Source organism: Empidonax traillii, unplaced genomic scaffold, assembly GCF_003031625.1.
Source record: "Empidonax traillii isolate 1590-97213 ecotype Southwest subspecies unplaced genomic scaffold, ASM303162v1 scaffold1167:size305969, whole genome shotgun sequence".
Classification (NCBI taxonomy): domain Eukaryota; kingdom Metazoa; phylum Chordata; class Aves; order Passeriformes; family Tyrannidae; genus Empidonax; species Empidonax traillii.
Window position 1 is genome coordinate 25933 of NW_020956360.1, and position 12261 is coordinate 38193.

Below are 12261 nucleotides of genomic sequence, written 5' to 3' on the forward strand. Positions count from 1 at the left end.
GGACTTGACAGATCTTGGGGGGAACAGGTGGCAGTTGGGAGGCTGGGGGCAGTGGGGACATGGGGGGCTGTGGGGGGAAGGGGGCAGTGGGGCTGGGTGCATTGGGGGGTCTGTGGGGCATAGGGGCTGGGAGCATCTGGAGTTGGGGTGCTAGGAACTGGTTTGGGGGGAAGGAAAGGCAATGGAGCCTGGAAGGGCTGAGGGCTCTGGCAGGGACTGGTTGCAACAGGGATTGGGGGAGCCAGGGAGGTCTGGGGGTAAAGGGGTCTGGGGTGAGATGGGGGGCTGTGGGGTGCATTGGGGGCACTGGGGACAGTGTGCTCAGAGGGGACAGTGAGACTGGGGGTGCTGAGGGCATCTTGGGGCTGTAATGGGGATGTACTGACCCTCTGACCCCCTTGTGCCACCCAGGTGCCATTGCCAGCACTGAGGTGAAGCTGAAGCTACAGGAATTCCTGCTCAGCAAGACGAAGGAGCCAGGCCCCGGCCCCCCCAACCATTCCCTCCCCCAGCACCCCAAATGTTGGTAGGTGCCCCACAGGAGCCGCATAAACCACCTCGGGGGGGAAACCCAGGTGTCCTAGCGCAGTCTCTGCCACCTTCTCCCCCCGGCCTAGGGCTCACCACACCTCGTTGGACCAGAGTTCCCCCCCGCAGACTGGCAGCCCGGGGACCCCCCCATCCTACAAGCTCCCCCTCCTTGGCACCTATGATGGCCGGGATGACTTTCCTCTCCGGAAAACTGGTGGGTGCCAGTGGGCGGGGAGGGCACGATGCACCTCCAGGGGAGGTAACACCTTTTGGGGTGACACCTTTTGGGGTCTCCCCAGCCTCGGAGCCCAACCTGAAGGTGCGGTCGCGGCTGAAGCAGAAGGTGGCAGAGCGGCGGAGCAGCCCCCTCCTGCGGCGCCGTGATGGCTCTGTGCTCAGCGCCTTCCGCAAGCGCCACGTCGAGATCACCGGTGCGTCCTCCAGGGGGCATGTGTGATGGCATGGGCCACGTGGGAGGTTGTGGATAGGGGATGTGCCACCTGCCTTTCCCCAGGTCACCTGGTGGTACCCTGGAGTGCCCAGGAGGGACCCGCATCCCCGTCCTTGTGGCTGCACAGGACTGTGGGACACATGTGCTGCTGGACACATGGACGTGTGTGCTTGGACACTCACTGTGCAGCAGAAGTGTGCATGTCTGTGCACACGCTTGTGCATGTGTATGCTTCTGCACATCTGTGTGCAGCGAGGACACTGATGCTGCACGTGTGCATGTTTGAAGCATGAGTGTGCACATCATATGTGTGCTTGTGCAACAGGAGTGCACTCAACAGGACTGCACAAGTGTGTGCAGCAGCACTCAGTGCTGCTGCACACACTTGTGGAACGTGTGCACGCACATGTGCTTGTTCCTGTGGGAGATTTTTCACATAAGCTTGAGCAACACGCATCCCCCCCAAGGCAAATGCTTGTGCAACAGGAGCGCACGTCTGTGCATGCACTTGTGCACACACTTGTGCATGTGTGTGCTTCTGTACATCATGCTTGTGCTGCAAGAGAGCACAGTGCTGCTGCACCTGTGTGCGAAACATGCATACACGTGGTGCACACATACTTGTTGCTGTGTGAGTTTTTTCACATGTATGATTGTGTGACACACGTGCACATGCACACTTATGGACACACTTGTACAATGTGAATGCACGTCTGTACACACACGTGTGTGCTTCTGCACATACTTGCTTGTGCAGCACGTGTGCTTGTGCACATGTTTGCAGCAAGTGTGCATGACACGCGTCATGACATGCTTGTACAACAGGAGTGCATGTACTGCTGCTGCATACGCTTGTGGAACACTTGCACACACGTGTGCTTGTTCCTGTGGGAGATTTTTAACGTGTGCTTGCGCAGCACGTGTGCACACACGTGTGTCTGTGTAACACGAATGCACACATCTGCACACGCACTCGTGTGTGCTATTCTATGTATGTTCCTGTACAACACAAGTGCACACATTTTGCTGCACACACTAATCCATGCACGTGCTTTTGCGGTGGTGCGATATGTGTGCACAGGTGTGCTGGTTCTGCTGGTTCCCTTGCACACCTTTGTGTGCACTGGGGGTGCTATCGCCTTCTCCCTGAGGTGGGTAGGGGTCCCTGTGTCATGTCCCTGTGTGTGACACACATGTGTGCTGCAGTGTCCTCGGTGTGCAGCAGTGCCCCAGGATCGGGGCCCAGCTCCCCCAACAGCTCCCACGGTGCCCACAATGGCCTGGCCGCCTCCGTCCCCAACATCCACGCTGAGGTACAGCCTGAGGGGAGGGAGGGAGGGGCACACATGTGTGCAGGTGTGTGCTGGGGGTGTGCTCAAAGTGTACATGTATGTTCAGGTGTGTGCTGGAGATGGTCTCAGGGTGCACATGTGTTTAGGTGTGTGCTGGGAGTGTGCTTAGGGTTCACACATGTTCAAGTGTGTGCAGCCAGCATGTTTGGGTGCACACGTGCTCAAGCGTGTGTAGCCAGTGCATGCATGTTCATGGTACCCGTGTGTAATCAGGAATGTGTTAGAGGTGTGGTCAGCATGCACATGTGTGTGCAGGTGTGTGCTATGGGTGTGCTCAAGGTGCACACGTCCTCAGGCGTGTGCTGTATGTTTAGGTGCATGTGTGTGCAGGTGTGTACTGTTAGCAGGCCCAGTGTGAGTGGCACATGCTGGCACAGATGTGCAGAAAACATGTCCTGGTGTGCCCTGGCTCAGATGTGCTTATGGCATGTTTTGTCTTGGTACATGCATGCTGATGGCGTGACCTGCCCCCTACACGTGCTGACGGCATGCTGTGCCCTGGCACACATGTGCTGATGGCGTGATATGCCTCACACACGTGTGCTGATGGTGTGTTGTGCCATGTGGTGCCGCAGCAGCTCCTGCCCCAGCCCCATGCCCTGACCCTGGACGGGGCCCAGCTCAGCCTCTACACGTCCCCATCGCTGCCCAACCTGTCCCTGGGGCTGCAGGCCACTGTCACTGTCGCCAGCGCCCACCTCCCCGTGAGTGGAGGGCATGGGGGGTGTGGGGACCCCATGAAGGGTTGGCACAGGGACCTGGAACCCTAGGGAGGGAATATGAGGACCCTCTTGAGGGCATGAGGACAGGAGGACTCCACAGGGGGTGGCACAGGGACATAGCACCCCATGGGGAGGATATGGGGACTCCCTGGGGATATGGGGACCCCACGGTGGGTGGCATGGGGACCTGGCACCCCATAGGGACTGTGGGGGTATCCCAAAGAGGGGTGGCACAGGGACCCCATTAGGACCAGGAATCCTGTGGGGAGGGATGTGGGAACACAACAGGGAGTGGAATGGAGACCTGATACCCTTTTGTGGGGGGATGTGGGGCACCCATGGTGACCATGTGGGGACCTCATGGGAGTGGCACTCCACGGGGCGATGTTAGGACCCCCAAGTGCCACCCACATCCCCTCAGGCGTCCCCCAAGCTGTCGCCGCAAGCCGAGGGCGAGCGCCCTGGGGTGCCCCCCTTGTGCCCTGGGGCCACCCTCACTGGGAAGTTCCTGAGCACATCCTCAATCCCGGGATGCCTGCTGGGGGTTGCCCTGGATGGGGACCCCCCGGCCAGCCCCCCATCTCTGCTGCAGCACGTCCTACTGCTGGAGCAGGCACGACAGCAGAGCACCCTCATCGCTGGTGAGGCCCCACTTCCCCCAGTCTCACCCCAGTGTCCCCTCAGTCCTTCCTCAGTTCCCCCTCAGTTTCCTTCCAGTCCTTCCCCAGTTCCTTCCCCAGTTCCTTCCCCAGTTTTCTCTCATTCCTGCCCGTTTCCCCCAGTCCTTCCCCAGTTTATCCCTAGTTCTGCCTCAGTTTCCTCCCAGTTCTTCCACAGTCCCCTTGCCCAGTCCTGCTCCCCAATTCCTTCTCAGTCCTGATCTACTTTTCTCTGTTCTCTCCCAGTCCTCCTTTAGTTCTTCCCCAGTCTTTCTACAATTTCCTCCCTGTCCTGCCCTGATCTCCCACTAGTCCTTCCCTAGTTCGCCCCTAATCTTGCCCCAGACGCCCTCTGTGCTCCACTTTGCCCCGCAAGTCCTTCCCCGGTTCTCCCCCAGTCCTGACCAGTTATCTCCAGTCCTACCCTGATTTTCTTCCAGTCCCTCCCCAGCTTCCTCCCAGTCCTTCCCCAGTTCCCCCCACATTCTTTCCCCAGTTTCCCCTGCCTACAGCCCCCCACCCTCATTACCCCCAGCTGCACTGGGGAGGTCTGGGGGGTGTCGGGTGTTCCACTGACCTGGTGCCCCCCAGTGCCCCTGCACGGCCAGTCCCCACTGGTGACAGGGGAGCGCGGGGGGGGTCCCCGTGGGAACAAACTGCCTCGGCACCGGCCCCTGAGCCGCACCCAGTCGTCCCCGCTGCCCCAGAGCCCCCAGGCCCTGCCCCACGGCCCCCTCCAGCACCACTTCCTTGACAAGCAGCAGATCCAGCTGGGCAAGGTAGGCTGCCCTGGGGCTGGGGGTGGGCATGGGGTGGTTATGGGGTGAGAGTGGGGCTGGCAGTAGGGTGAGCGTGGGGTGTATGTGATGTGGGAAATGGGGTATGGGATGGGTGTGGGGTGAGCATGAGGGGTATGTGGAATGGGAATGGGGTGTGGGGCATGGGATGGATGTGGATTGGGCATGGGGTGTGTGTGGTGTGGGGAATGGGGCATGGGGTATATGTGGTGTGGGGAATAAGGCGTCGAGTGGTGTGGGCTGGGCATGGGGTGAGCACGGGACTGGACTTGAGAGGGCGTAGGGTGAGCATGGGGTGTATGTGGGGTCGGAATGGGGCGTGGGCTGGGATGTTGGGTAGCCGTGGATCACCCTGACACACCACTAACTCCACCAAATACAGCTGGGGGAGGTTATGTGAGGTTACAAGCAGGGGAAACTGAGGCAAGGGAGGGGAAACTGGAGACAACTGGGAAGAGGTGGGCACAGGGTATGGGATGGCTATGGGGTGACTATGGGGGACAGGGTGGGCATGGGCTGCATATAGGGTGGGTTCTGAGGGGACCACAGGATGGGTGTGGAGTTGCTGTAGGGCATGGGGTAGGGCAGACGGGGTATAGGGGTGCAGGGGGGTCACTAATGCCCCCCTGCCCCCCAGCTGCTCCCCAAGGCGGGGGAGCTGGCACGGCAGCCCCCCACCCACCCCGAGGAGACAGAGGAAGAGCTGACGGAGCAGCAGTCACCCCCTCCGGGCGAGGGGGTCTCCCCCAGCCCCACCCTCGGCCAGCCCCTCACCCTGATCTCCTCGGAGGCTGGGGACCCCCCGGAGCAGCTGCAGGACCCCGAGGGCTGCCAGGGGCTGGGGGATGGCGGGGACGAGGCTGAGGGCACCAGGGACCCCGACGTCACCGAGGTGGGCATCACCTACAAGCAGGTAAGACTTTGGGGGGGCCCAAACTCCCTAAATGCCCCTCCCCACGAGCATCCTGTGCATCCCTTGCCCTTGCTCTGCACCCAGCTGTGTGTCCCCCCCTGTTTTTGGGGTGATGCTGCAGTGATGACTCGGAAGGGTCGGTGACTCATCTCCCCGCTCTATCCCCCGTCCCCACCACCCCCGCACCATGACCCCCCCTCATCCTCTGCAATGACTCATCCCCCATCCCCCCTCTTGGCTGTGGGGGCTGATGGGGGGTCATGTTGGGGTATCCCCCCCCAGGTGTACCCCGAGACGTCGCTGCAGCTTTACTCCGCGCCCCCCTTGGGAGTCTTGGCAGTGTCCCACCCAGCCCTTGCCCGCACCCAGTCGTCCCCTGCCAGTGTCAAGCCTCCTGTGCCCGAGGGACCCCCCAAGCACCTCTTCACCACAGGTACAGGGGCCGGGGTACCTCTGTCCCTTAGAATTCCTCTGTCCCTTGGGGTTCCATGTCCCTCAGGGTGTCACCTATCCCGTGGGATCCCCCTGGCCCTGTGTCCCGTGGGTGCCCCATCCCATGGTAGACTCCAGGGATGTCTGTGTCGTCCCACCCCAAGTGTCCCATTCCTTGGTGGGGTTGGGGGTGACCCTGTCAAATGGGATGCCCTTGTCCCATGGGGTTCCCAGTCTCTCAGGGTATTTGGGGTCCTGCTGTCCCCTGGAGTTTCCCATCCTTCGGGGTGCCTGTGTCCCAGTGAGCCCCTCTCCCTTATGGTTTCCCATCCCTCAGAGTGTCTGGGATTCTCCCTGTCCTATGGGATCCTCCTATCCCCTGGGGTTCCCAATAGCTTGGGGTACCCAGGTGTCCTATGGAATCCTTCTGTTCTGGGGTTCCCACTTGCTTGGGGTGCCTGTGGTCTCTCCCTGTCCCTTGGGGCTCCCAGTCCCTTGGGGTGCCCAGGGATCCTCCTATTCCATAGATTCTCCCTGTTCCTTGGGGTTCCCAATTGCTCAGGGTGCCCAAGGGCCCCCATATCTTATGGGATCCCCCTTATTCCATGGGTTCCCCCTGTCCTTTGGGATTCCCATTCCCTTGGGTTACCCATGTTTCCCCCTATTCCACAGATTCCCCCTGTCCCCTGGAGTTCCCAATCCTCTGGGGTGCCCAGGGGTCCCTCAGTCCTGTGGGATTCCTCCATCCCCTGGGGTGCCCATGTCCCTCAGCACACCACCCCCAGGGTTGCCCGCCCTGGGAGGGGGTGCTGGGGGTCCGATGCCAGGTGTGCTGCTGGCATAGGTGTGGTGTACGACACATTCATGCTGAAGCACCAGTGCACCTGCGGGAACACCACAATCCACCCGGAGCATGCTGGCCGCATCCAGAGCATCTGGTCCCGGCTCCAGGAGACTGGCCTGCTCGGAAAATGCGAGGTGAGGAGGGGACTCTGTGTCCCAGAGGGGGGCTGGGGTTGGCTTGGGGAGAGGAGGGTCTCACCCCTGTGCCCCCTTTCGCAGCGGATCCGGGGCAGAAAGGCAACGCTGGAGGAGATCCAGACAGTGCACTCAGAGCACCACACGCTGCTCTATGGCACCAGCCCCCTCAACCGCCAGAAACTGGACAGCAAGAAGCTTCTGGGTGGGTGTTAGGTGTAGAGGTGCCCCTATCCCATGGGATTCCCCTGTCCTATGGGGTTCCCAATTGTTTGGGGTGCTCAGAGGTCTCCCTATCCCATGGGATCTTCCCATCCCCTGGGGTTGCCAATCCTTTGGGGTTCTCAGGGGTCCCCCTATCCCATGGAATCCTCCTGTCCCCCAGGGTTGCTAATTCTTTGGGCTGCCCATGGGATTCCTCAGTGCCATGGGATCCTCCAGTCCCATGAGATCCCGCTGGTGTTCCCAGTCCTTCAGGTTGCCCAGGGGTGCCCCTATTCCTGGGATCCCCCATCCCCTGCAGTTCCCAGTCCTTTGGGGTCCCCAGGGGTGCCCTTATCCCCTGGGATGCCCCTGTCTCCTGGGTTTCCCAATCCTTTGGGGTGCCCAGGGGTGCCCCTATCCCTGGGATGCCCCTGTCCCCACTGTCCCCATCCCACCATGCCACTCCACCCCTCAGGTCCCATCACGCAGAAGACGTACGCAGTGTTGCCGTGTGGTGGCATCGGGGTGAGTCTAGGGGGGCAGAGGGGGTCCCTGGGGTGGGCTGGCCCTGCTGACTCCCAGTGTCCCCCTCCAGGTGGACAGTGACACAGTGTGGAATGAGCTGCACTCGTCGAGCGCGGTGCGCACAGCCGTGGGCTGCCTGCTAGAGCTGGCCTTCAAGGTGGCTGCGGGCGAGCTCAAGGTGAGCGTGGTCTTGCACACTCACCTGGGCTGTGACAGTCCTTGTGCACACTCGTATGTATGTGTGTGGTCTTGCAAATTCACCTGGGCTGTGACAGTCCTTGTGCATATTCATATATATGTGTGTTGCCTTACACACCTACCTGGGCTGTGACACTTTTGTGCATGTGTGTGCTCCTTGCACACTCACTTGGGGTGTGACAGGCCCTGTGAACACTCGTGTATGTGTGTGCTGCCTTACACACTCATCTGAGGTGTGACAATCCCTGTGCACATTCGTGTGAATGTGCTGCCTTCTTGCACACTCCTCTGGGGAGTGATAACCCTTGTGCAAGCTCTCGTACATGTGTGTTGCTTTTTTGCACACTCCCCTGGGGCAAGATGGTCCTTGTGCAAGGCTGAGCACATACGTGCTGCTCTCTTGCACACTCCCCTGAGTGCAGGGCTCCTTGTGCCAGCTCATGTGCAGACGTGCTGCCTTCCTGCATGTGTCCCTCCCTGTCCCAAGTGTCCCTTTGTCCCTCTGCATCCCTGCAGCACACATGTCCCTTTGTGTCCCACACATGTTGCTTTGTGTCCCCACCCCATGTGTGTCACTCTTTCCCCACACTACATGTTCCTTTGTGTCCTTAAACCACTTCTCGGCATTGCAGTCACAGAATATTCTGAGTTGGAAAGGACCCACAAGGATCATTGAGTCCAACACTTCAGCGGATGGCCCTGTGTGTTCCTCTCTGTCCCACACGTCTCCCTGTGTCCCATGCGTGTTCCATTGTCCTTATGTCCCACACATGTCCTGTCTGTCCAACACTCGTCCCTTTCTGTCCACAGAACGGCTTCGCTGTCATCCGCCCCCCGGGCCACCATGCTGAGGAGTCCACGGCCATGTGAGTGTGGGGACAGGGCTGGGACCCTTGCCCAGGGAGGGACTCCACAGTGTCTTGGGGGTCACCCACCACTGAATGAATGTCCCCTGTCCTTGATCCTCTTTTGTCCCCAGGGGCTTCTGCTTCTTCAATTCAGTAGCCATCTCAGCCAAGCTGCTGCAGCAGCGGCTCAGCGTGGGCAGGATCCTCATCGTGGACTGGGTAGGGGGGACAGGGGGACCCCTCCACAGGTGATGGGGACCCCGTGGTTGGGTGTAGGGGGGGGTCCCTGACATCACGGATGCACCCCCAGGACATCCACCATGGGAATGGGACCCAGCAGGCCTTCTACAGTGACCCCCATGTGCTCTACATCTCCCTGCACCGCTACGATGATGGCAACTTCTTCCCAGGCAGTGGGGCCCCTGAGGAGGTACAGGAGGGTTTGGAGGAGGGGGAGAGGGGTCCCCCTGTGCCCCCCTGGCCCTGGATGTGGCACAGGGAGTCACCTGTGGCTGTGCCCCAGGTGGGCAGTGGGCTGGGAGTGGGCTACAACATCAACATCGCCTGGACTGGTGGCGTCGACCCCCCGATCGGGGACGTGGAGTATCTGACCGCCTTCAGGTGGGGGTTTGGGGGGAGCCTGAGCCTTTGGGGGGTCCCTGGGCTCCGGGGGTGTTGCTGGGTCCTGGTGAAAGGGTCTTCATGAACTTGGGGGGGCTTCTGCACCCTGAGGAAGGTCCCTGCACCCTTGGAGGGTTCCTTGTGTCCTTAGGGGGATTCCTATGTCTTGGGGAGAGAGTTCCTGTGCCCCTTTAGTGGGGCCTGTATGTCCTGGGGGGTGGCCTCATGCCTTTGGAGGGAGTCTCTGCATCCTGAGAGTGGACCTGTGCCCTTGGGAAGGGGTCCCTACACCCCAGATGATCCCCATTTCCTGGGGGTTCCCTACACCCTAGGAAGGGTCCCTGGATTAGTGGGGGCAGGGAGGAGCGTGTCCCCACACTGTGGGGGAATCCCTGTGTCCTTAGGGAGGTCCCTGTACCCTGGGAGTGGTCACTGCATCCTTAGGGTTCCTTACACCCTGGGGAGAGTCCATGCACTCTTGGGGGTTCCCCACACCCCAGAGGGGATCTGTGTGTCTTGGGGGTGGTTGTCCCAAATCCCAGAGGATCCCTGTGTCCTGGGGGAGGCTCCTGTCCCCTGGGAGGATCCCAGTGTCCTGTGGGGGGGTGTTCCCCACATCCTGGGGGTTCCCTGTACCGTGGGAAGGATCCTTGCACCTCGGGTGACTCCCCACAGCCCTTGGGGGGGGGGGTCCCCTTGCCCCTGGCTGACTCCATGCCCTCCAGGACGGTGGTGATGCCCATCGCCAAGGAGTTCTCCCCAGACCTGGTGCTGGTCTCTGCCGGCTTCGACGCTGTCGAGGGCCACCTGTCCCCGCTTGGTGGCTACTCCGTCACCGCCAAGTGTGAGTGGGGTCCGGGGACATCCTGGGCTGGGGACCCCGGCCCAACCACCCCTCACCCTCCTCCCCGGTGCCCCCCAGGTTTTGGGCATCTGACAAAGCAGCTGATGATGCTGGCGGGGGGCCGGGTGGTGCTGGCACTGGAAGGGGGCCACGACCTGACGGCTATCTGTGATGCCTCCGAGGCTTGTGTTTCCGCCCTGCTCGGCCTGGAGGTACAGGGGGGCACCCCCGGGGACATCTCGACCCCTGGGGACCCTCCCCAACCCCTAGGGACTCCCCCTGGGCGCAGGGTGTATTGGGGTGCACACCCTGTGTTGTGCCTCAGTTTCCCTGCATGGGTTGGTGAGGGGCTGTGGTTCCATCCCTGCTCCCTCTGGGGAGGGTCTGGGGGTACTGGTGGCAGTTCTGGGGGACTGATGTATGTCTCCCCTCCGCAGCTGGAGCCCCTGGATCCGTCCCTGCTGCAACAGAAGCCGAATGTGAATGCAGTGGCCACACTGGAGAAGGTCATCAAGATACAGAGTGAGAACAGGGGGAAGGGGCGGACCTTGATGAGGTTCCTTGGGGGATCCGCAGGGCTGATTCTGTCTTGGTGGGACACAGAAAGGTCACAGGGGTACTCCAGTGGGGCAACCCTGGGTTTGTCCTTGGTGTGGGAGGAGCTGGAGGGCCTCCAGTGCTGCCACTGGGATCCTGAGGGTGTCCCCAGGGCTCTCTCTCTTTTGCAGGGGGACCAAGAAGGTTTCCTAGGGATGTCCCTGACAGGGGGGGTCTCAGGGTACCCCAGGTCTGTCCCAGCATGGGGTTTGTGGGAGTCCCCTGGGTCTGCCCCTGCTGTGGGAGTCTTGGGGGGATCCATCCCAGCCATGGGGGGAGCTTGGGGATCCCTTCGGTCGGTTCCAGTCCTGGGGGTCCCCAGGGTCTGTCCCAGCATGGGCTTCCTGGGAATCCCTTGAGTCTCTCCTAGCCGTGTGCGTCTTGGGAGTCCCCCCGTCTGTCCCAGCTGTTGGAGTCTCAGAGGTCCCCTGAGTCTGTTCCTGTCCTGGAGGTCCCCTGAGTCTGTCCTGTCCTGGGGATCCCCTGAGTCCATCCCAGCCATGGGATCCCTGGGGTCCCCTGGGTCTGTTCCTGCTGTGGGAGTCTTGGGGATTCCCTGGGTCCATATCAACCATGTGGTCCCTGGGAATCCCCCAGCTCTTTGTCAGCCCTGTTGGTCTTGGGTGCCCCCTGGGTCCATCTCTGCCATGGGTTCCCTGGGTGCCCCCTGGCTCCATCTCAGCCATGGGGGTCCCCTGGGTCCATCTCAGCCATGGGGTCCCTGGGGGTCCCTTGGTCCCTCCTAGCCCAGGGGTCCCTTGTCACGCTGCCCCTACAGGCAAGCACTGGGGGTCTGTGCGGCGCTTCGCAGCAGCCGTGGGTCGGTCCCTGCTGGAGGCCCAGCGCGGGGAGGCCGAGGAGGCCGAGACAGTGACAGCCATGGCCCTGCTCTCGGTGGGCGCTGAGCAGGCTGGAGGAGACCCCCAGCCCAGGTATGGCCCCCGGGGACCCTTTTGGGTGTGCGGGCACACGGGTCATGGGGTGAGACGTGTGTCACTGGGGTGGGTGCATGGAGCCATGTGTCATTGTGGAGAGGGACACATGTCCCTGGGATGTGCATGGAGCCACATGCGTGTGTGTTCAGGGGGGATACATCTCTCTGGGGTGAGCATGGAGGCACATTGTGTCATGGGGGAGCTGCATGTTCCTTTGGGGGTGTGCATGGATCCATGTATGTCCTTGGGGGACATGTGTCCCTGGGGGTATGCAAGTCCTGAGGGCTCTGTATGGAGTCACAGGTGTCCCCTGAGCTGTGCATGGAGCCATGTGTGTCACTTGGGGGGGCTGCATGTTCCCCTGGGGTGTACATGGAGGCACGTGTCATCTTGGACACATGTGTCCCCTGGGCTGCATGGAACTACGTGTGTCCTTGAGGGACACGTGTCCCTGGGGGTATGCATGGAGCCATGTGTGTGTGTGTGTCACTGAGAGGGCTGCATGTTCCCATAGGGCTGTGCATGGAGCCTTGTGTGTCCTCTTGGAAATGTGTGTCGCTGGGGCTGTGCATGAAGCAGGTGTGTCCTGGGGGTGGGGGACAAACACGTGTGTCCTGGGGGTGGGGGACACACATGTGTCCCCCTGCCTTGGCA

The 12261-nt window shown here is 61.2% G+C and overlaps 1 protein-coding gene across 2 annotated transcripts in view; it reads left to right on the plus strand.

Annotated features, from left to right (window-relative positions):
- Positions 1–12261, plus strand: part of HDAC5 (histone deacetylase 5) — a 35611-nt gene that overhangs the window by 10133 nt on the left and 13217 nt on the right. The window contains exons 5-25 of one of the 2 annotated variants that reach the window (XM_027905579.1): positions 412–526; positions 618–745; positions 831–962; positions 2189–2295; positions 2913–3038; positions 3478–3697; positions 4307–4494; positions 5150–5425; positions 5708–5858; positions 6702–6835; positions 6920–7040; positions 7515–7564; positions 7635–7742; positions 8573–8628; positions 8742–8829; positions 8921–9040; positions 9134–9231; positions 9957–10075; positions 10154–10287; positions 10513–10597; positions 11383–11629. In XM_027905579.1, coding sequence (XP_027761380.1) covers positions 412–526; positions 618–745; positions 831–962; positions 2189–2295; positions 2913–3038; positions 3478–3697; positions 4307–4494; positions 5150–5425; positions 5708–5858; positions 6702–6835; positions 6920–7040; positions 7515–7564; positions 7635–7742; positions 8573–8628; positions 8742–8829; positions 8921–9040; positions 9134–9231; positions 9957–10075; positions 10154–10287; positions 10513–10597; positions 11383–11546 — 2720 coding nt within the window. In that variant the 3' untranslated portion in view covers positions 11547–11629. Of the gene's footprint in view, positions 1–411; positions 527–617; positions 746–830; positions 963–2188; positions 2296–2909; positions 3039–3477; positions 3698–4306; positions 4495–5149; positions 5426–5707; positions 5859–6701; positions 6836–6919; positions 7041–7514; positions 7565–7634; positions 7743–8572; positions 8629–8741; positions 8830–8920; positions 9041–9133; positions 9232–9956; positions 10076–10153; positions 10288–10512; positions 10598–11382; positions 11875–12261 lie in introns of those variants that run through there. The other variant, XM_027905578.1, reaches the window with a different exon arrangement.